Source organism: Xiphophorus maculatus, chromosome 12, assembly GCF_002775205.1.
Source record: "Xiphophorus maculatus strain JP 163 A chromosome 12, X_maculatus-5.0-male, whole genome shotgun sequence".
Lineage (NCBI taxonomy): Eukaryota > Metazoa > Chordata > Actinopteri > Cyprinodontiformes > Poeciliidae > Xiphophorus > Xiphophorus maculatus.
In genome coordinates this window covers 29,862,833-29,885,604 of record NC_036454.1, presented here as the reverse complement: position 1 = coordinate 29,885,604, position 22,772 = coordinate 29,862,833, and the positions used below count along the sequence as shown (strand labels likewise).

At 40.4% G+C, this 22,772-nt stretch overlaps 2 protein-coding genes across 3 annotated transcripts; both read right to left on the bottom strand.

Moving 5' to 3' along the window:
* Window positions 1–1,843: 1,843 nt before the first annotated feature.
* LOC106699851 (cytochrome b ascorbate-dependent protein 3) lies at window positions 1,844–8,199 on the bottom strand. 2 transcript variants are annotated; one of them, XM_014471600.2, is made up of 7 exons: window positions 8,076–8,199; window positions 7,632–7,775; window positions 7,093–7,279; window positions 3,258–3,466; window positions 3,008–3,162; window positions 2,763–2,919; window positions 1,844–2,027 (listed from the first exon to the last, which is right to left on the bottom strand). In XM_014471600.2, the coding sequence occupies exons 2-7, from the start codon at window positions 7,770–7,772 to the stop codon at window positions 2,004–2,006; spliced, it is 873 nt and encodes a 290-aa protein (XP_014327086.1). In that variant the 5' UTR covers window positions 7,773–7,775; window positions 8,076–8,199; the 3' UTR covers window positions 1,844–2,003. The 2 variants fall into 2 exon arrangements, with proteins under 2 accessions (XP_014327086.1, XP_023199394.1); XM_023343626.1 differs by lacking the exon at window positions 8,076–8,199 and having other exon boundaries at window positions 7,499–7,754.
* A 5,111-nt stretch (window positions 8,200–13,310) lies between these two features.
* On the bottom strand, window positions 13,311–22,484 carry LOC102220811 (tumor necrosis factor receptor superfamily member 10B-like). Its single transcript, XM_023344262.1, has 10 exons — window positions 22,408–22,484; window positions 20,333–20,471; window positions 20,119–20,247; window positions 19,893–20,004; window positions 19,692–19,783; window positions 19,423–19,524; window positions 17,444–17,463; window positions 17,156–17,338; window positions 15,145–15,181; window positions 13,311–14,518 (listed from the first exon to the last, which is right to left on the bottom strand). Exons 1-10 carry the CDS (start codon window positions 22,417–22,419, stop codon window positions 14,211–14,213), a joined length of 1,134 nt encoding a protein of 377 aa, XP_023200030.1. The 5' UTR covers window positions 22,420–22,484; the 3' UTR covers window positions 13,311–14,210.
* Window positions 22,485–22,772: the final 288 nt, after the last annotated feature.

Here is a 22,772-nt window from a genome sequence, read left to right as displayed (position 1 = left end):
TTCAACTCGCAGAAAAGGCTCATTGTTAACTGAGCCGTCGTTAAGAATCAAACTTATTCACAACCCTAAATAAATCTTGATTTACTGTACATTTATTGTCATTTAACCAATAAAATAATTTCTGATAGGAAATACGACACCTCTTAAATGTAGCAAAGGACAGTCAGGTTTGGGGAAAACGTGTTTTCATTTACCTTTTCGTAAAAATGAAAATAATCATCGACAGGTTCTTTAAGTGGAAAGCCTTTAGTTTTATGTCAGCTCAGGTATCTTAGTTCAACATCTCGCGTGTTCTCAGCCTAATCTGGACTGCTCTCTGCTGCCATCTTGTGGCAGACAAGCGTCCTCTTCTACTCGGATCGCGGATGAACCGAAATGTTCCGCCCTGTGCAACTGGATGTGACTCTTTGAAGCCACATAAGTGTCAGATTATCCTGTCCTTTTTGATCCTTCTCACAGAACACATCAGGCCGCTCAATAAGCTGCTTCTGGTAGTGAAATATCTTCAACCTGGAGCTTGTTTGATGGAAAAAGAGGTCAGAGAACTATTTTGTCGATATGTGGAGGTTTTTCTCTTGTTTGCCATCATGTGACTAATGCACCTGGGATCCTTTTAGAGAGAAGGTAGTCTTTGTGGCTTCCTCTGGGGTCATGTGCTCCATCACTTTCACTTTCAACCACTCCTAATTCCCCATCACCCTCTGCTCTGCTTTTTTCACTGATTCATCATGAGCTTGTTCCAACTCATCCCGCCCCTCGCTTAATGCCACACTTGAAATCTAAACTGTCACGCTTTCAGTCAGGATTAACACATATAGTCTCATAACATGACCTATTTTACGATTTTCTCTGTCCGGACCGTTCCAAACAAACCCTCCATTCAAACCCTCTAAACCCGTTTGTAGCTCTGGGTGGGGTCGTCGTTGTGTTGGAAAGAAGAACCCCGATACGAGACTTTTAGGGAAGATAGTTGGGGTAGACTCGCAGTCTCAGAGTTCCACAGCAAACACACTAAAAGGTTTCATTTTGGGCGTATTCGACCACATGAACCTTGGTCCACACGTTTGCCGTGTTCCCTGCTCGGCTTGTTGCAAACAGAACTTCTCGTGACTTTATTTCAACTAAGGCTTTCTTCTTGACACTCTTCTGTAAAGGCCAAATATTTCTCTTGCCAATATTAATAGCTGACCTTGAATTTTTTTCCCCTACTGCAAAATAATCTCACAGTGGCACAAAGTCAAGTCAAAATCAGTTGTGGATAATAATTAAAAATATACTGGATCCGTCAGTAATCTGAGGAAAATTAAATGGACTAATCTGATTATCAGCAAGGATGTCTTTAGTGGCTAGTGAAAATTGCTAAAGACATGGGCCCCATAAGTAGCTATGACAATATATACTCGTATGCCTATATTTGTGTTTATATTCACAACCTACGTACATGTAGTGTACTTATGGAAATAAATTAAATCAAGACTAAAAACCCTCCTGTTCAGAGTTGCTCTTTAAACCATAATAAATGGAACATTGACCAACATATTTGATGTGTATTGATGAGTTTGGTGATGGCACTCATCAAAATGTAATGTTTGATACAGTCAACAATTGAGAAAACCAGTATCATGATTTTTTTATGATATTGTATTTCTGTGTTTTTATGATTCTGAACTGCCTTGTTGCTGAAATGTTCTACACAAATAAACTTGACTGATTATGAAAGGCCTAACAATCCAGGTTAACGACTTAAAGACTGCATTCAACAGCATGGAGAGAAGTCATTTCTATAGGATGTTAGGGCAGGGGTGCAGTGTATCATGGGACAGATTAATCTGAGAAAGAAATCAGATGAAATTGTTTTATTTGGGTGAGTAAGCAATCTTAAATATAATATATATTTACATTGATATGGTGATTATTTTTCAACTTTAAGCATCATCAGGAAACCAAATATTATGTTTTGACTGCCCTGATTTAGCAATGAACTGGTTGGAGTTCCTCAACTTTTATTCATTTTCGTCTTGAAGTGGCTGGAAGATAAAATACATCAGTGTTAATATTTTTTCATTTATTTATTTAAATTATGTTAAATATGCATATGTCTGGGTTCCCACTTTTACAAAATAAACATTTCACAATATCAAATAAAACTTAAAGCTGCAATATGCAACTCTGATCATTTTTTCTTATATATTTGTTGAAACTATTGCTATGTCATGACAGTATGGTGTAAGACATAATCTGTGGAAAAAAATTAGTTCCTCCATCTTCTCCCAGTGCTTCCTACAAACAACCAATCAGAGCGGGTCTTGGTGCTGTCAATCACCCTCTGCCTCCTGTGGCGCTGCTCATCCTCACTCTCTACCTTCTTCCCTTGCTCTCTGCTACACTGCAGCTAGCAGAGCTCAGGCTAATGAGCATGGCCATGATGATGGCGGATAAACAGTTTTCCTGTCATGGTAAGTTGTTTCTCTGTCATTAGCACATTTAGCAGCGAGTACATGAGAATTAACACCACTAAGCCACTCCTCCTGACTCTGATTGGTTGTTTTTCTTCAGGAGCCGTGCTTTTCTCCAGACAGCAATAGTAGCTCAGGGAGGAGGTGAAGGAGAGCGATCTTTTCAGAGATTATTTCTCAGTCACGACATGGTAACAGTTTTAACAAATATTTAAAAAACGTAGTTTATAAAAGTTGCATATTGCAGCTTTAAGGACACTATAATTCGACTGAATCAAATCGGCTATTTTTTTCTCAGACACTCACCGTGTAAGCTATTTCCCCAGGTCTGGAGTCTGGTCTCTGCCATTTGATGTTGGACAGAATCTTGAGGACCACCAGGCCAAAGGCTATGACTAAAACCCCTAATGAGTTTCCTAACAAACCCTCAGGTGGAAGGCTGGAGTACGTGACGTTGCCTTTTCTGTGGAAAGAAGCAGATGTTAAGATTGAACATCGTGATGTTATGTTAAAAGGTACAAAGTTTTAAAAGCAACACAAAGAGAACTCACAGGACAAAGAAGAGTTTCTCGTTGATGCCCGAGATGCAGGCGGCGGTGGTGAGCAGCAGGATGCTGCCGCCCAGCCACACGTGGACGGGTTTCAGGAGTTTACGGAGCAATACGGGAGAGCAGGGCAAGAGGAAGCCTGCGAACCCCACCCCCCACTGCCCAACGGCGGGTCAGGAAAGACAAAAAGAAAAAATACGTTGACACTAATGAAAACGACAAGATATATTTTGTCCCGTTTGAAGCCAGGTACCTGAAGTGCAAACAGAATTATGGCTGTGATTCCGATCCAGCTGTGTAACGAGTACAGGTTGGGAGTGTTCTTGGCGTTGTGGACGGCGAAGACGGCACAGAGTCCCAAGATGGACATGATCAGGGAGCCGAGCATCAGAGCGGCATGCAGCAGCTTCCAGGGGAGTTTGTTCTGACCCCAGGTCAGCGGCACGCGGTACACCACGGCTCCTGGAGACAGCACATAAAACAAAAACAAAAACACAGCCATAACCTTTATAAGGATCATGCCTTTGCAGAGAACACTCCTCCAACGTACGCATCAGCCTCACCTGATGCTCGATGTGAAACCTAACTAAAGGTTGAGTTATAGACTCGCTTTCAGAGGTTCATGTTGAGCTTACAGTGAGACCGATGTGAGCGCATGCATCTTTGTGAACAAAGAATAACGTTTGCGTTTATCTTATGCATTCTTAATACGTGCTCCAGCTGCGCTGTGTGGAATCAAACTTTATCAGGTAGAAAAGTGATTTCCTTTATTGTCTCACAGTGGGAAAGCGCCGCTGTGACAGAGGCAAAGAGACAGACAGTCGAAGCATGTAGAGTCACACAACATTTAAAATATACAAAAAAAACGATTTAACAACAACATCTAGTCATATTTTCATATTTCTTGTCAACTTTTAATATTCTAACCCTGAAACCAGGTGGGCAGCTAGTGGACTTTCTTAACCCACTCACCATCTTTTCTGGAAGAGACTTAATTGGGTTTATGTAAAAAGCTGTTGCTGAAACATGGAAATTTTTATTCACACTGACATGTACAAACAGTATGAATGCGTTCATTCCTTTTTTCTCCATCTGCATACCAATAGACGAGACTTTGTGACAGTTTACTGGCATGAAATAGACAGCAGAAAATCTTTGTCTTCCCTTTTCTTCCACACTACTGAGCTTGGTTGGTCATGTCTAAATCGGTCGCAATGAGCAATTAACCGCATTATACATTAAAATTCATTCAATTTCCATTGAATGAATTTTAAATTGATTGTTTTTTCAAAATAACTTATTTAATTCGTCCACACAGACCTATTGTATTTTAATATTTTATGAATGACAGCTTTGTTTACAGAGACACAATCTATTTTAGTCATTGTTTCCTATATGTGTGTGTTTTTTTATTACCATTTCATTTATTATTTTTTGTTGTTGTTTTATCTTTGGATATTTAAAATGTCTTCCAGTTCCAGTGCTGAGTGTACTTCACAAAAATAAAGTTTACTGGGCAAAATTGCACTATCTTGTCAATTACTTGAAAATAGTCTCAAAAAATATCATTTACAACAACAATTACTCTGAGAATTTATTGTTCAGCAAAATGAGTTATTGTGACAGGCCTAGTCATGTGTTCCCTGTGTGTCTGACAGAAGAGTCACTTCAAATCAATTCAGCTGACTTGAGTAAAAACAGCCAGGAGACAATTTTGTTCCGACCGAGCTGACTGACCACAGCAACACTGATCCAGCTCCTGAAGGTAAATGGTAACGTCATGCTCCGAACTCAATCAGCGACTAAACAAATGGCCAATCTATAACTGACACAGAGGTCGTGTTTCAACACAGGTTGTATAAAATAAACAATTTGGGTCTGGAGCTTTAATAGAACCACGCTAGCTAGCTGGAGCTACATCACACAGCAAAAACCCAGCGCGAGTTTCTTGTCGGTGAAATTCCGGGTTCATTAATATGGAGGAAGGTAGTGTGTGTAGACGAAAAGCCACAGATTATTGTTTAAATAAGACTACTCCAACAGCAAGTCAACACGCAGGAGTCATTAAGAGCTGCAGGCAAGAATCAGTCAGACAAGAAAAAGTCTGATTTCACTCAAGAGAAGCTGAGTGGGTTACAGATTCAGCAGCTACTGTTTCACATGTACTTTTCACTTCAAGTACAATCGTGTGCTGAAGATGTAGTGGCACCAAGAAGGTGTAAATATAGGTATTCCCCTAAGAAAGCCAAAACCTCACTTTTACTTCCTTAAACATACATGTTTGAGGTTTATCAACATTTTTGGATTAACTAACAGCATTGTAGTTGGTGATTAATAAAGACAATTCTCAAAATAAGTCATAATGATTAGACACACAGTATACAGAGAGAGGCATTGCCAGTTGTAAGACCACTCATTATTAAATCTCAGGAGGTTAAAATATGTCATGTAAAATATGACAAGAACAAGTTTTGTTCTTGTCATATTTCAGATATCTTGTTTCAATTTGGAACATGAATACAATCTACTGATCAAACTCTGTGCAAATAATGATTTTGTTCTTTTGGTAGCAATACACATATGAACAGTTTTGTGTTATGGTCATTTCTATGGAAATATGAAGACTTTTGTGTGATTTCATTGGGGAGCTAATAATTCTAACCTTAACTATATTCCAGTGATCCTGTCAGTCCAGCATAACTTTATCACAAGTCTTTTTTTTTTTTAAGCTGAAACAATGGCTTTAGTATTTTGTGGAAATTAACATGCATTCAACTGTAACAAGAGATTAGTTCCCCTGGCTTTATGGTTGAATAGACCTGTAAGCGTACTTCCTGCTCCCTACTGGTGTTACCCACATGATTCGCATTGAGCTAAATTGTACCAACTATTGTCATCAATCAAATAATCAAATCAGCCATGTTCCACAGATAATAACCAGCTACACTCACTGAATCAGTATTTGATGTCACGGCCATCATGATGCTAAGGAAAATGTTAACATTATCTATCTCTGGTATTAAAACCCTCAGTCCTTCTAAGCTTCCCCAAATCCCTGGAAAGCCAAAGTCTTTGGAGGACCTGGAGACTGCAGGTTCTCCAGTCTTTCTTAAGCTATCTATTGGACCATATCGTTTCCTCAGTCAGATCTATTCTGCTTTGGCGTAGTCCCTTTTACCTGACCATTTCCAGATTAAAACATAGCTTTGAATCATCCACAAAGCAGGAACTGAAACTGAAGAGCTAACCCAGTGTTGTCACTACAACCTAGCCAAATTGGATCCTTACACACTTCCTCCTTCTGTCAAAAAATTAGTTTTCAAAGCAAAAAAAAATAAAGTACAGTTTAATTTGGCTAACAGTGGTATTTTTGTACCAAAAAGACGCCACCAAGTTTCGTAGAAAAAACATTTGCTGCCACGCAATTTCCGATTGTGTTCTTCAAGGCTCCTTCTTTGGGACCAACAGTTTTAGAAGTCGTTTCCCCGACTAGGGATTTTGTTCAAGAAGCAAAATATTCAACATAACTGGAGCAGTGGTAAAACGCAGGACATCTGTCCGCTGAGCACTGCCAATCCGCTGGCTGCAAGAAGTTTACTAGACCTTTCCCTCTGCTAAAAATCTGAGAGTTCCTGAATGTCACAGTCATAACGTAGAAATAAAACAAGTTTCATTTTAGGTTAATGTTTAACCAGTATGAGACTGTAAAACTAACTTTATATCAGCATAATGCCTGTGTGCAAGTGTTAATACTCTATAAAGGTCAACGCTAGCAGAAGTGCTAACTTCCTATTGTTAATATTGACTGAATGGCTGACCACATGGTTCCATAGTAAGAGAGATTATCGACCCACACTGTAAAACAGGATGGATGGTACAGGTTCTGCATTTGTGGGGATCACCATCACTGAGGAGTTTCACCAATAAGTTGTACCACATAACACCTGATACTCACATGATGCACCGTCCCAATACAAAACCCATAAGCGTACTGACTACTCAAATACACCTACAGCATCAAAAGAAGAAACAGAAGTGAGACAGAGAAATGAAACTCTGCACAATCCAAAACTGTGAAGTTCACCTACCGTAGCCATACAGAACCACCAGACCCGTCACCATCAGCACCGGGTGCCAGTTGAACTGGAGGCTGGAGCCGTCCCAGGCAAAGCCGCCCCTCCACCGGCTGTTCCACACGCACACACACGCCACGCAGGCCAGCCCCAGAGCCAAGCACAGCAGGTAGCACAGGTAGAACGTCACAGTGGACCTCATCTGAAAGGCAGAGCAGAGGAAGAACGATGTGAATCACATTTCACCTCATGGTTTCTGAGTTTGCAGCAGTTAAAAACGGTCAAAGAAGTTTAATGTTGGAGCTGTTTTTCAGAAACAAGCACAGATATGTCAGAAGTCCTCAAAAAGCAGTCCCCTCCCAGGTTGTGGTAAACAAACCAGTTCCTCCATTAGAGTTAAGAGTCAGAGGGACGACCTTACCTCGACAACAGCCACTGGGTTGTCTGATAGCAGTGCGCGCACACCACACTACTGTACCATCCGCGAACTTAGCTCCACATTATGTAGGAGTTACTGTAGTCCCTCCCCGCCCTGAGTATGCTCAGACACTCACACAGCCAGTCGGGATCGTTTCGTTTTTCTGCGGCGGAGTTTCGTTTTCAGCCTCTTCGCTGAGGCTGACGAGGGGGAAACGATCAAAGACGGTGGGGAACGAGCCGGGGCTGTCGGGAGATGGAGTATCACTCCGCTCCATCTTCTGCCCTCGCGGCGCGAGACAGGTGGCAGATGGAAAGATAATGAGAAAAGAGCACCGTGTTTTTAGAAACACAGAAACCACTCCACTTTATTAGAATAAATTATTAGTCTAAAAATAATGCCTTTAGGAATGAACTTGCTATAAAGCTTCCAAACAAACAGAAAACAAGCAGACAGGCGCTTAAGTGGAAGATCTGTGTTAATATTTAACCTCTGGCTGCGCGTCGTCTTATCGACGTACCAGGCGCGAGGCGACCTCGAATTTTCCAGTTTTCCAAATTAAAGTTAATAAAAGACTAACCTTAAAACCACTTCACTGTGTATCATTTACAGACACATTGGCCAGCTGGCAATCAAAAGGGGTGAAGAATTAAGTCCAGGTGTGAAAGAAACAGGTGGACTACTTTCATTTCAGGGAAAAAAAAAAAAAAACTCGCCTTTCCCGTTTCCGTATTGCCAGCGCAAGTCACTGTGGGAAATGTGGTTTTATCTACCGTAGGCTGGTCGGACAACCTGACCTGCTGCATACTTTATCTAAACCTGAGTTTATTTATAAAATTCAAGGCCTGAGCTGCAGCCCTCCAGTCTGCACTGTTCGAATTAAAATGATTCATTATGTAAATAAATCAAACAGTGGACCATCAGAATACTAGTGTTATTATATAGCAATAGGAAGGAAGGCAGTTGAACATGTTGAATGAGTGTATCCTTCCAACGCTGCTGCGCTGGGATCTCTGTGAACTCAGAGAACGTTTCTCTGTCGCCTTTCGGCTCCACCTGGAGGTAATGTTACGTAACTATCTAATACTAAAGTCAAAGACATTTCCACATCAACCGTAGCCGGCCAAAGTGCGTTACGGGGTGAATGTTTAATAAAATATGAATAAATATAAAGTTGATAAAACAAAAACAATTTAACAAACCTAAGTTAATCAAACAACACCCGTGGATCTTCGGAGAAGTTATTTTCGTTTAACAAAATAGCTTAAGCTCTGCCAGATTAGACCCAACGCAATCTTGTTTCAACGCAGAAGGATCAGCATGGGACTGGCTCAATGTTCACACCTATTTCATGTAAAGACAGAGAGGTTCTCCTCTGACACTAACCCCAAGGCTTCTGGGCCCACTATTATTTTTCTTTTATATTATTCCACTTGTTGGCATCATCCTTCCTTTTCTGATAATTCCTGTAACATCTATGTCAATGACACCCAGCTGTATTTCTGGTTTAGAGCGCAGTACTAGTTCCACAGGCAGATTATTTCACAAAAAGAAATTTTTCCTATTAGTAAAATAATATACCAAATTAACTGACACCTTTTCATCAGTATTAAGGAATTATTGACTTAAAACAAGCTCCTTTATCTTACTGACGTGTAACTTGTAACTTAGTTTTGTCTTATTTCAAGGGTACTATATTTGTACAAGAAACTAGACCATATATACTTAGTAAGACAACGCAGCAGCCCAGTTCTCAAAACTCCACCCCTCTCAGAACCCCGCTGAAACCGACACCAGACTTATTGAGTTGTGGGATAAATTCAGTACAAAGTGGAGGCCTGAATCTGGGATGTTGATCTGTTGTCGGTAAGCAGAAGGCCGACTCTGCAAATCAAGCATCCGCCAACTTCCTTTCACCCCGAGAAAATCATCATGAATTCTGTCACAGCTACCTTCTACATTCCACTATTTATCCCCAGCAGGGTTTCACATCAGTCTAACAAACTCAGCCTCCGCCGGAGACATTGGTTCCTTTTTCTGGGGACAGAGAGTAATACTATTCAACCTCTTAAAGCTCAGTGTTTTAGAGTCCTAAATTTTAATCTGGTTATTCCTCAAGTTTTGCAGAAGAGCCCTGAGGCTGGAAATGGGAGAGTGCAACCTCTTTACCCCCTCTTCATCACTGATTAACAGCTGTTTTATCCTCGTCTTCCTTGGCCTGAATGGAGAGATCATGGCCGCCTCCATCACAATCAGCTGCTATTCATGCGGCATCGCTCAGAAGTACCCAGCAACCTTCAGAAGCGGTACTTCCCCCGGTGTGGGGAGAACTGTGAGAGGTAATCAAGAGCAAATCGAATTTATTCTTGATGCATGCATGTAGGCACAATAGTTAGAAAAATGGAATTTGAAACTGGTTTGTGTGTGTGTGTGTGTGTGTGTGTGTGTGTGTGTGTGTGTGTGTGTGTGTGTGTGTGTGTGTAGCACAGCAGTAACAGTGCCCTGATATGTTACTGCTTTTGTCTTGTAGCCACAGGAAACAATTTCAGAGTGATTTCATCAAAGGAACCAACTGCAGTCTGCACCCTTGATTTAATCCCAGAGGTCCGATTGGCTCCTCGGTTCACACTCCCAGGGTTTTGGGTTTTTGCCCTCAGATGCATGGAGATGCAGACAGCTGAGTCGAGGGGCAAGGAGTCGTTTTGAGGGTTTCATTATTGCGAATGAAGACTTTAGAGAGGCAGCTGGGCTTCTTCAGGCCCACTAATCACAGGAAACTGCAGTCTGCCTAAGAAACACAGCAATGGAAAATGATTTTAGCGCCAAACCAATTATGCTTTATGTCCACTTGGGGGCGCAGCAGCATGGTGGAAACAACCACGCTTCAGCGGTCGGGGAGCGTATCGATGGAGAAAAGCAGAGTGACGTAAACCTTTTAAAACAATCCCGGTATTCTGATGACTGAAATTCAAAAGTGCTGTAGTACTACCGTTTCATACCGGATCACTTACAGCACCGATGTAAACTCTATAAAATGAACGTTCTCTATGGTGGTATCACCCATGGAAGGATGTTTTTAAAAAAAAAATGATAAATGGGTTCATTTTTCTGAGGGTTATACAGTGAGGGTGTTGTGATTTTAGTAATTTCATGTTTTTAAGAGCGACATTCTGTTGTCCTTTCATCCAGGCGGACAATAAAACACGTTTTAATAGAAGTTGCTGCTTTGACATGATCGCAGCACTGTAAAAACATGTCTACACAAATCCTCAATAAAACATAAAATATTTGAAAATCAGAAAGTGAAATCACAGCAACGTCATCAGCCGGTGTGACGCTGAACGGATGCGGTGAAGCTGCCAGTAGCAGGAGAGCGGAGCTGACGGGAAGCTAACAAAAACACTGAAGAGACGGAGAGCTGCCATCGATACAGCTGCATGTTTTAATGTTACACTATACAGTTTTAGCAAGTTGCTCAAAGTCTAAACTGGTGTTGTTGTGCATTTAAGGTGTAAACTTCGAGCAAACGCCGCCCTTAAGTAAAAAATTCCCGCCTGCGCCCCCTGCCGTCCTCTGAACGCCCCACAGGGGGCGGTACCGGCCCCGTTGAGAAACGCCAGTCTGTGGCAATGAAGCCAATTTAGCTAATTTTGATTTTAAGGCATAACGAGGCAGTTTATCATGATTCAGCCAAAACAATGAAATAACGAACTGGAGTCTGATTTTTATTGTTAATGTGTTTCACCCTATTGAGCAGTGACAGTAAATAAAATGTGTAACATGTCATTTGCTTTCAGTATTTACTTACTGAAGGGTTTTGCTATTTGTGCAGCAGAGCCACAGACAGACTGACGCAGCGCTGCTGTTGCTCAGCCTGCACTCTGGACTGAACCATTGTTCTAACAGTGGCGGGGGTGGACACAAAAATTCATTCTAGTTAGTTTTTGTTTTTTTTTAATTAGATGTATGGCAGATTTATTTCATGCTTTGTTTCTATTTCCTTTTCATATTGATATGGTGTAAATACAAAGGTTTCTTCTATGATTTCTTCCATGACGCCTTTTTTGTAGGCAGCTTAAACACTGAAAAAGAAGAAAAACGTGATCCAGAGGAATCCACCAAAAACACTCCCACCAAGGAAAATAGCAAAGTTGTTCTACTTGGAATGACACTATTTTTGGAATAAACACAAGAAAACAGCTTTCTTGATGCACTCCTTGCAAAACCTGGAATAAAGAGATTTTAAAAAGAAAACTGAAAAGAACTGCTTATGGCATCAGCGTGACTCCGCCACAGCAATGTATATCCTGAATATTCAATGTCAAGCACATTTATATTTGATGTAATGAAGTATAATGTGGGCCCTGAGCCGCCACGCGCTACACCCTTATTACAAGCGAACCAAATCACCTTTCTTGAGCGGTAATTTGGCTGCTACGGCGGACAGCCGCGACGGAACGCTTAATAATATTCTCAGACAACATTAGTTTGATGAATGAGAGTCAGAAGGCTGATTTGTTACAGCGGAGGCGTCATTTAACAGAAGGATAGTGTGACACCTCTATTAAAGACCGGGAGTGCGCACCGTAGGGCTGCTCTCTGAAACGACGGGCACGGCGAGCCCATCAGCATTCATTATGGTAATGTTAGAAAAAGACACTTGTCTTCAGAGTAAATGAACAGCAAGCGCAGCTCGCCGAATAAAGAATGAAGGGCAAAATGAGGCGGCGGGCAGCCGACGCTATTGGCGGGTGAAACCGAGTCGGAGCAGCTCGCGAGGCCGGATTAATACACGGATGTAGCATTTATGACGGATTAAAGCAGGTTGACGCCAGAACCCCCCCTACAGACAAAAGGGCCGCAATAGCTTCCAGTCATAGTTTGAGAAGTTTTTCTACAGAAAAAGCTCTGCGGGTCCCTACATGTCCACCTGCTGAGTCGCTGCCTGCTGCCGGACAATGCCGAACTCTGCGACGCACGTGCAGCTGTGGAGGGTAATCTAAAGGTCACATGACGAGGAAATGCTCTGCATGTGGCCAGTGTCGCTTATGATTCTGTTCAGTATCCGTGAATTTATCAAAGGACTAGCGGGGTCTGAAACCTTTACAACCTGAAGAGCCATTTTCCTCGCTAGCCAGCAAAATAAAACTCGTTTAGAGCTATGACCGCAACATGACTGCCTTTATATAAAATGTAGTGTCATTTTAAAGAACCACCATTTTATCTTTAAGATTTAAAGATGAAAATATGCTGTATGTAAAGGATGGCTCTTTTTCATGGGATGAAATATGACAACAAAGAACAAATACCCTAATCTAATGACAGAATCTATAATCATTACTGCACTTATAAAAACGCAAAGTCTTAGTGCTTAGTTTCTGGTGCAAATATCTTAGTACACTTAAACGGACAAAACATCACAAGTAACTTTCCAGCAAGGTGTAAGAGCTTGATTTAAGTCAATAATTCCAAAGATATTGATTAAAAAAGTAGTAGGTCAACTGGTAGATTAATTCACTTAGAACAGGAAAAATGTCTTGCAAGTGAAATATTCTGCCAGTGGAACTATTGCTTTTTTGCCTAAATATATAAAAATTATAAAATATATATCGACTTAAAACAAGTTGGAATATATTATTCCTGTGATGCTTTCTTATTTCAAGTGCAAAATAAAATATCTGCCAGTGGAACTCAAACTTTTGTAAATTAATAAGAAGCAGGCATCACTTTTTTGGTCTAGGTAAACAAACAAGAGTTGGATTAAAGTGGCCTAAACAGGTGTGGTGTGAATGCAGAATATGACAAAGAGGACAGGTGTTTTTGATTTCTTTCATCTTCATATCAGGATGAGTTGAACCACAGATGAACAGAAAGTTACCAGAACTGAAACGTAAAAAATTCGAACAATGGACTGAAGCAGATACATCCGATCAGAACCAGCTGACCAACATAACATCACTTCATAGAAAATGTGGATGAGAAATATGTACATTAAGCTTCAGCAAAATCCAATCAAATGTCAAACAGAACAAAATCAGAATTTATCTTCTATAATGTTTTGCTACTATTAAGAGCCCCAGAGGATAATTAATTTGATCTAAAAAAACGACATTAAATCCAAGCCTATCAAAAGCACCTCATGATTGGGAAAACATTTAATACTGGGACGAAAAAGGACGTTATAATAAATTAAACCTGTTTTCAGTGCATAAATACATGAGATCACACATTTCAGTAAATGATCAGGGATCACTTTGAATCCTCATTCACCACGTAATATAAAAAACATGTACATGAGAAATAAAAAAAAAGTAACATTGACCACCCTGAAGACAATATTCTGTTTGGTCTGGAGTCTCAATCAAATCAGAAACATAAATATAAAGATATAAAAAACAACTACCAGAGAAACAGAAGTTTCTACAGATAATTTCCAGACAGAGTACGGCTCCATCAGACTAGTGGCAGCAGCGATTAGCAACATCTGGTGGTACTGCACTCTGCTGAGCTCCTAACAGCAGCTGTAGACGGAATCAGAGACAATATTCTGAAGACGGAGATTACAGGAGCTTCTTAAAGAGACGGACGCCAGTTTCAAGGCATCAGGTGCGGCTTTGATGCAAAGTCAAATTTCTTAGAAGACATTTTTGGTATTCACATCATTTTCACAACTCACAGTAACATATAAAATAAAAAAACACTTAATATTCCTCCTTTAGTGATCTCCCACAGACAAACTCTCAAGTTCATAGAAACCTTTCTGAATAGATTTCTCCATGACTGTCTCTGCTGTTCGTCTTTGGTTGAGGTCCAGTAAAGCTCTCAGCAGGTGGTTTAGACTGGCTTCTTTCCCCTTCTTCTCCACCCAGTAAGACAGCAGATAATGGATCCGGTCTTCGTGAGAAAGATGATCTTTGCTTCGGATCTCGTTATCTTCTATGCTGAGCTTACGGAAGAACCTGTTGTGGAAGTCCACGTTGAGCTCTTCAAAGAATTCAAAGCACGCCACGAGAGATTCAACGCCTGGAAACAAAGGAGACGATGCTTCAAACACCTGACGGTCAGTGTCGAATTACAGAGCTTTGAAAAAGTACTCATACTGGTTGAACTTTAACCTCATTTTGTTGTGTGTTAACCACAAATATCTATTAAAGGGGCACTATGCGAGAGGCCAACATTGCATTATAAGGCAGAAAGAAAATCCCTGTTTTGTTTCGTTTCCAAATGCTTCTTGGTCATAATGCAGCCAAAGAGCCTGTTGATGCATTTTCTGCACATTCCAAGGATCACACTAGAAGCACTTTGCCATCATCTAGCAGTTAAGAGTTTGAACAACATCCAATTGCTATTTTACAGTATTAAGCTGTATTTGACAGTGATAATGAACCAGAAAGGTTTGAACAAAAGCTAGTATCTTTTCATTTGAAAGATTTATTGTATCTGAGTAAAGGAATCTGCATACATGCAAGATACCGTTTTCTGAGATTATTTGTTTTCCTCCTCCACTTGAAACAATAATTTGTGTTGTTCCAACTTAAAAAAATCCCAATAAGCAATATTGCATCTTTGATTGCAACATAATATGTGACAAGTTATAGGGGTGTGAATATATATAAACATGAAAATAATAGATTTTTTTTTTTTTTTACCATTCTTAGGAATGAGGGTGGGGAATGGCTCTTCTTCCTAAAACACACAGAGAAACAGGTTAATGTACCAAACTGATTTATTAAAAGCATAGGTTTTTATTTATGTGAGAGACCAGATTTGATATTCTATCATTAATAAGTAACAGTGTCCTGTGAGGTCTGCTTGAAAAAAAGAACAAGTCAGACTCCGAGGTTAATAACAGAGCGCCGCAGCACAAGCCAGCTGGAGGCCAGGGTGGAGCCGACTGGAGCTCCGGCTGTGAGCTACAGTAGTGGAATGAGGGGATCTAGATAACTGACCCTAGTTGGAACAGATTAATGAAAAATGCTCACTACAGTAAATGATCTAGCTGGAAACAGCACAGATTAGGGCTGCACAATGTTATTCATTTATTACTATCTTAACATGACTGTAGGCCATACCGATGAAGAAACTGCCTAGACTGCAAAGCTCTGTCCACACAGAGACTAGCACGGTGTATTCATGGAAATGATTCAGACAAAATATGTGTTTCAACAGGATGCAGCATCACAGGAAATGGTGTAGTAGGTATGCCAAGCCAATTGGTGGCGCTGTAACACTGCCACAGAACAACACAGAAAGGTATCATGTTTGTTATTGTGAGTGAGGCACATGTTGGCTAGAGAGAGATGAAGCGTCAACAACGTCTAAAAAGAAGAAGAAGAAGAAAAAAAGACAATTCGCATTGCAAAATGTTTTTTTTAATCCATCTGCTTCATAAATGATTGTTGCGTGACGCAGTGGCTAGAGTGGGCATCCCGTATACCTTGATGCAGTTGTTCTGAGTTTCTGTCCTCGGTTCTTTTGCTGCATATCTTTGCTCCCTTCCTGTCAGATTACTGTTGAATAAAGGCCACTAACGACACAAAAATCTTTAAAAGAAAAAAGATTGTTTCTGGTCTCCAAGGATGCTAAGTCCATGTGGATCCACAGCTTAAATGACTAAATCTTTTGCAAATACTCCATATGGATTTGTCCCAATAGGTTGATTTAGTTAGTTAAACCGTTATTTCATCAGGCAAAACATTAAGAATGTTAAATAAGAAAGGAGAAGAATTATCTCTCTCTCTCCAACATCAACAGCCCTGCAATAAGTGATGTGTTCATTAACATACCAAACATTACCCCTCATGTTTAACCCATCTGTCCCTGCTGTCCACTGCTAGAAGCTGGTACCAGGACAAACAGCGTAGCTGACATGTGGAAGGGACTGAACATGTTTCCTTCCTGCTTCAGAAACACTCTCAAAGGTTTTTACAAGAAATGGATCACAGGAAAATTAAATGGCAACAAAAAAGGTTGGTCACTATTTTAACAGCTAAAACTCAGGAACCCTAAAACTATGTTTTTTAACCAAGATAGTCATTTTAGTTATGTTATGAATATAACTATATACCAGAGGTTAATAAGCCATCTTCTCCTTTAATTTTCTGTTAAGTTTATACATTTATATTTCATATTTGTACGCTGTGAGCACATGAAACTAAAGTAAGATTTCTTGTGCCACAATGAACCAATTACCTCCTTTCCTGTCTAGCCTCTCTCAAACAAAGGCTGCCTGAGCAAAAAAAAAAACAAAAACAACAAAAAACAAAACAAACAAAAAAACAATATGGATAAATAAAAAAATATATACATTTCTGAAATTTGGACTTCTATTGATTTGCTTTATGCTTGGCCAACAGATGGTGTGACTTTTTCCTGCAGCAGAATATCTGTTTCTACTGAAAAAGGTGAGTCACTATTTATGTTGGATAATTTTGTCTGTGTGTGTACTTCATTATATGAGGTGTTAAATTCCTAAAACATAAATCATATTTGATGCATGTATTTTAGGCAAAAGTGGCTGAAAGTGAAAAAAGCGGCAGGTTTTAAGGAAGCAGACAGTTGAGGTTTGTTTTGAAGGAAAGCGGAAGCAGAGCTGAGAAACCCAACATCAGAGCGAGAAGGCTGGGTGAAGAAGAGGTGAAGCGGAGCAGTTAATCTCACCCTCCTGTTGGGGTCTTCCCAGGGGAGCGTTTCAGCGGGGTCAGTTAGGTTGTGCTGAGAGCTGCTGGCAGAGCTGGGATTGCTTTCATACAGATTTATTGTCTCCTCCTTTCCTTGAGGTTTATATATGTTTGCATATGTGCTTGGCTTGGTGCCGTGAGGCTTGCTCACTGAAATACAACCCTGGAGATAATGAGGGGGAAGCATATTCAAATATGAACTTGAAATTTGTCAGTTTCAGGAAAAATTGTTTTGTCAATATTTTGAGACCGAATCAAAGCGACTCACCTCGTTGAAACTGTTGGAATCTGAAGAGAGAGAACAGATATTAGTGTAAGGAAGCAGCCTTATTGTAGTGATGGAACCTGAGCAGGAAAAATGTTCTGAGAAAAACCAGCAGCCATCTTTCAAAGAGGATCAGCTGAGGACCAACATATGTGGGATTACTGTTCATCTATGTTGAATAAACAGAAAGTATAAAGTGTGTGAGTTGCCATGGCACCGACATCGTTAGCATGAAAACACCATCACTCATCCATTATAGTCCAGTATAACCAGCTTAATGTCTGTGTGACTCAGTGTGGCTCATCCAAACTCCCAGATACCACAGATGCTTCCTCCAGTTATTAAGGAAGCCTTAAGAGGCTCACACCCAGTCTAGGAGGTATAAACAGAACTGTTTTCACTTGGGGTGTTATATTCCAAGGAAGCAATATGCCTAATAATTTATGAAAAAGAACTTGTCTGTGCTGCTCTGATAATAAAACACACACTGTGGGATTAAAGGACAAACAGGTTCTGTGACAAGTTTGAAGTCAGTGATGATTCAGTCAGATGTGGCCAGCATATCCACACTTCTTACTAAATGTAAAGAGGAACTGTTCAGACCTCAATCATATTACTATTAATATAATACTAATATTATTAGCCAGGGTCCTCTTCATTCATCTGGGCAGCAGTGGGATAATAAACATGGCGTCTTATGAGCCGGGTTGTATCCAAACATTACACTCATCACTTATTGTTTTGAATTAAATGACAAGTGCAACATTTGGGCATTAATCTATTGTGTAACACAATGGATGTGTTACACAATCCATTGTGGAAGCGCCGGCATGCTGCTGCTGATAGACATTTTCTAGAGAAGAAATGCCTCAGGAGACTCAGGAGATTGTGTGATATGTAGAATATTCTTGTTTTATGTAGCCAACTATATCAAATGTACTTCATCCTATTTAAGTCCCATTTCACTGTGTAAATAATGTAGACATAAACGAGGCATTAATCTATTGTGCCTATATTTGCTCCACATATATAGTTACTGAAGTTCAGTTCCAGTTCAAACATAGTGGTTGGGATCCTTAGTCCCATACATGCAACAGCAGAGGGGTGCTGTCATTTCTGACATTTCATATATAAAAAATATGATTGCCATAGTTAAAATAGCATTTTACTATAAGGTGTCATTTGTAAGGTTACACTGTAAAAAATGAACAGCAAGATTTTTGGTTTATTTAGCCTGCCATGGAGAAAAAAGGTGTTCATTTTTCAAAGTCATATTTTTACCATGTTTTTGACACACATATATAAATGTCAGACTTCCATAATAACTATTTAATTCACAAACTAAATATTTAGTTTCGAAGAATATATTTATTTTCCAAGCTAAACATTTAATTACCATCCAAAATATTTAGCTCGGACCTATGCTAACTAAATATTTAGGTTGCTAGTTAAATATTGAGTTAATATACAGATTAGCTTGGCAATAAGCACAAGTGGATTGTCAAAATATAAGCTAGGTTTTGCTGACCTCTATGTATAATGGTAAAAATATGACTGAAAAATGAAAACCCATTTTTTTCTGACAGGTGAAGTAAATAAATAATGCCAATTTTTTTACAGAGTAACTTTTACAAAAGGCTCCCCATGCTTCACACATATATATTTGCTCCACATATATAGTTGCTGAAGAACTTTAGCAGATGGACACGATGAGTAGATGGCGGCGTGACAGGAGTGCAGGGACTCGTGGAGAAACCTGGTTCTGCTCCACAGAAAGGTCAGACTGCTGCAGTCATTAACCTGGAGCTACGATAAACCAGCTGTACAAGCTGCTATATGGCAAAATAGACTGTAAGTCTATTTTGCCATAGACTTACAGTCTATGGCAAAATAGAAGAGTTGTTTTACTGTTATTATTTATGTATGTGAATATTATTATTTCCAAGGTTTGAATATATAAAAGACTAATTTAATGAACCTACCTGCTGTTCTCCATTTCTTCCTCCAGAGGATGAAGATAATTATGACCAAAACAAGAAAAAGTACCACAAAAAACACAGTCAGAACTGCAGTCAGAGTAGTATCTGGTAGAAGGAAAACACAACATTAACAACATTTCTGTGAGGAGAAATGAAACATCTTGGTGTGAATCAATCTCCCTACAGTGTCGGACTATTAATAGGTGAGAAACTAGGTGGAGCGGCTGTGTTTGCTACGCTGATCTGTGGGAACGTTTTGAACAGAAAACTACCTGCTTCTGGGCTGGTTTTGCCCGGCAGTTTCTTGCACTCAGTGTTGCTGGTAGATGTGCAGTTCTTCACCACCTCCTCATCACTGTTACATCTAGCATAGAGGCAGAAAAACAGGTTAGTGAATGGCAAAGACCCTAGCAACAGCAACACTGAGCGTTTCCGAGTAAAAGCTGGATGAATGAGACCACTTGTCTCCTCACCTGGAACACTTCTTGCATATTTCACATGCTTCGTCTGGATGGCAGTACCTCCCCGGCTTGCACCGACACAACGTATCCTGGGTGTGAGAGCACACCCTGACTATTTCCTGATCTGAAAGCAGCATTAAACAGGCCTTGTTAAGTCAGAGCTGATGCTCAGAGCGCGGCATTGATTTTCCTCTACAGGCCTTTTAATCAATAGCACCAAACTGTCAGGAAGAATTACCTGGAGGGCACTGGGTGCACTTGATGCATTGTTTCAGTCCGTTGGCGTGCTCCGTGAACGTTCCATAGTCACACTCCTCACACGTTCCCTTCTTGCCCGTTTCAGTGCAGGGGGTTTGCACATACTGACCTAAAAGCCATAAGCAATGTCCATATTAATTTCTACCATGGTGAAGCGTTTAGCTCTGCTCAAGCGTTCAGCCTCTGTTACTTACCGGCTTCACATTTCGCGCAGCAGATGCCATTGTGTAGGTATTCTGTGTCTTTTTTGCAGGAAATAAACCGGCCCGTCTTCACACCGTGCTGTGGGTAGGCTACCACCAACTGGAGAACAGCTAAGGAAGCCCACAAAACCTTGGAAAACACAACATGTTCAAAAGGTTTATTCTTGTTTCAAATTTTAAGCCATGTTACAGTCGCACCGACTCATCTTTGGACGCACATTAAAAACGGAATACCCAAATAAGGCTCTAGAAAACCTTACAAGTTGAACCTTGTCCCCTGATTAACCAGGCTCAGCCCAGAATCCTTCCCCCCGCCACACCCGTCTTTCTGCCTCTGTTTACTTTGAGATCAGACAATTCCAAGGAGAAAAGGAGTGTGGGGACTTAAAGTTCATCCTCTCTGATATGCCTCAGACGAAAATATGCAACCCTGGTCACACACACACACACACACACACACACACACACACACACACACACACACACACACACACACACACACACACACACACACACACACACACACACACACACACACACACACACACACACACCAGAGACGAATTCAAAACTATAACACCACAATCTTGGATAACATTAAACTGGTTATCTGCCAATTTACATTGCTGATATACAGTATATATATATATATGGATAAAGTCATTAAAGGACAGATGTAGGCTGAATAAAACTGTGCCACAGAGGAAAAATATCCTTTTGAAATTAGTTTTAAAGATATGGAAATTATAGTTGAGGTAAACATAAATTTACCTCAAGTTTTTATTCAGGTTTTCTTCCACTGGTTGTGGAACAACAACTTTAACTGAACCAGCTGATTAAACCAGCTAGCCTTTCTGCGTAGCCTTAATATTCTAAAACCACTGGCCCTGATTCGATCTGATGGGATGAGGAGGGGAAAAGACTTTAAAAGACTTAAAATCAATAGAACTGAGTAATGTAAACATCCATCTACCCATCAAATTAATTCTGTCCAAGTCCTGATTTTCTGGGACACTGTACACCCAAAATCATTCATGTAGAAAGTAGAGAGTTTTGCCATTTATTCAAGAAAAAAACAAACAAAAACAGGTTAATGAAAGACAACCTGCAGTAAATCGGTTTATAAAGTTATATTTTTCACACTTCCTGATCCAGCTCGATGATGCAACACTAGCTCACACCAGGCAACTGGCCAGCCGCAGCCCAGTAGGTGAGGCAGAGCGCTTCCTTCAGCCACGCCGTCACAACACATCACAGCCAACCTCGCAAAGAAACACTCAGTTGCCATGGCATCGCACCTCTCAACCAGGTTTGACCAAATAAAGCAAAGTCGTGCCTCTGTACACACCCTGAATGTCGTAACGTCAGACACTAAATCCCTGGAAGAAAAGTGCGCACGCCCTCTTACCTGTAAAAAAAAAAAAAAAAAAGAAGCACGTGCTGAGAGCCGCGCTGATTTCAGTCAGAAGGAAAAAACTAACAGCTGAGCTGTAAAGCCAGATGTTTTAAACTACTATTTAGACAGCAACAAACAGGAAAACTGTTTCAGAGCTTCCTCGTGCCTTCACATGAAGAATCACCTTCTCACTTAAAGCCAATACCAAATTTAAAATCTCCCTTCCGCTCCAAAACAACAACAGAAAATTAAATCAAATTAAATAACAGTAACTGTGCGCAGCTCCCCTGTTTTCTATGAGCGGACAGGGTATGAATGAGGGGCCTACTTGTTGAATTTCACACCTGCGTAAAGACGGAGAGGACAAGCCCTGGCACATACACGCGAGAGGGCTCAGCTAAAACTTTTATTACCCATAAAAATACATTTCTAATAAACCCACTCTGAACACGGCCTAGTTTCACGTCGACACTGAGACTTAAAAGCGTTGTTAATAAGCCTTAACACAGCCGTCACTGTTTAAACCCATGCCGGCTCTAATTAAAAACGCTACAGCGTTGATTAAACCAACTTTAATGACCGGCAGCAGAAAGAAACTAAATATCTGCCTCAAACCAACGGTAGCCAGAGTTTAGGGTTGTGTCACTAAAAATGGAAAACACAAACTTACCTTAGTGCTCATGTTTTTTTCAAACTCGTAACAACTCACTTAAAGACACTTCTAGACACTTCCAACTTCTAACGCCGTCTAACTCCTCTGGCTCTGCCTCAGGTGATAGTTGTCGTGTTTGACGTCATTGTAGGGCGGGGCTAGCAGCCCGGAAACATTTCAGCCGGCTTGTTTTCGACACTCCCTGAGTTACTTTACATGAAGAACTATTATGTTTTCTGCAACAACAACAAAAAAGTGACAGACATCCACAACCCTACAATTTATGTTGAAATGAAACTTATTGTTTTTAAGCCAGCCATCTTTGTCTAAATTATTATTATTATTATTATTTTTATCAGTCCAACCTGCTGGGCTGTCTGAAG

Bases quoted from the DNA above. Each gene is read 5' to 3' on its own strand.
- LOC102220811 (XM_023344262.1), bottom strand. The intron at 19,525-19,691 runs GTAGTTTTCTGT...TCCTTCTACCAG, and splicing joins CAAAACCAGCCCAGAAGCAG to ATACTACTCTGACTGCAGTT. The intron at 17,339-17,443 runs GTGAGTCGCTTT...CATTATCTCCAG, and splicing joins ATTCCAACAGTTTCAACGAG to GGTTGTATTTCAGTGAGCAA.
- LOC106699851 (XM_014471600.2), bottom strand. From the start codon at position 7,772: ATGGAGCGGAGTGATACTCCATCTCCCGACAGCCCCGGCTCGTTCCCC. The intron at 7,280-7,631 runs GTGAGTGTCTGA...TCTGCCTTTCAG, and splicing joins AAACGATCCCGACTGGCTGT to ATGAGGTCCACTGTGACGTT. The intron at 2,028-2,762 runs GTGAGTGTCTGA...TTTATCTTCCAG, and splicing joins CTGGGGAAATAGCTTACACG to CCACTTCAAGACGAAAATGA.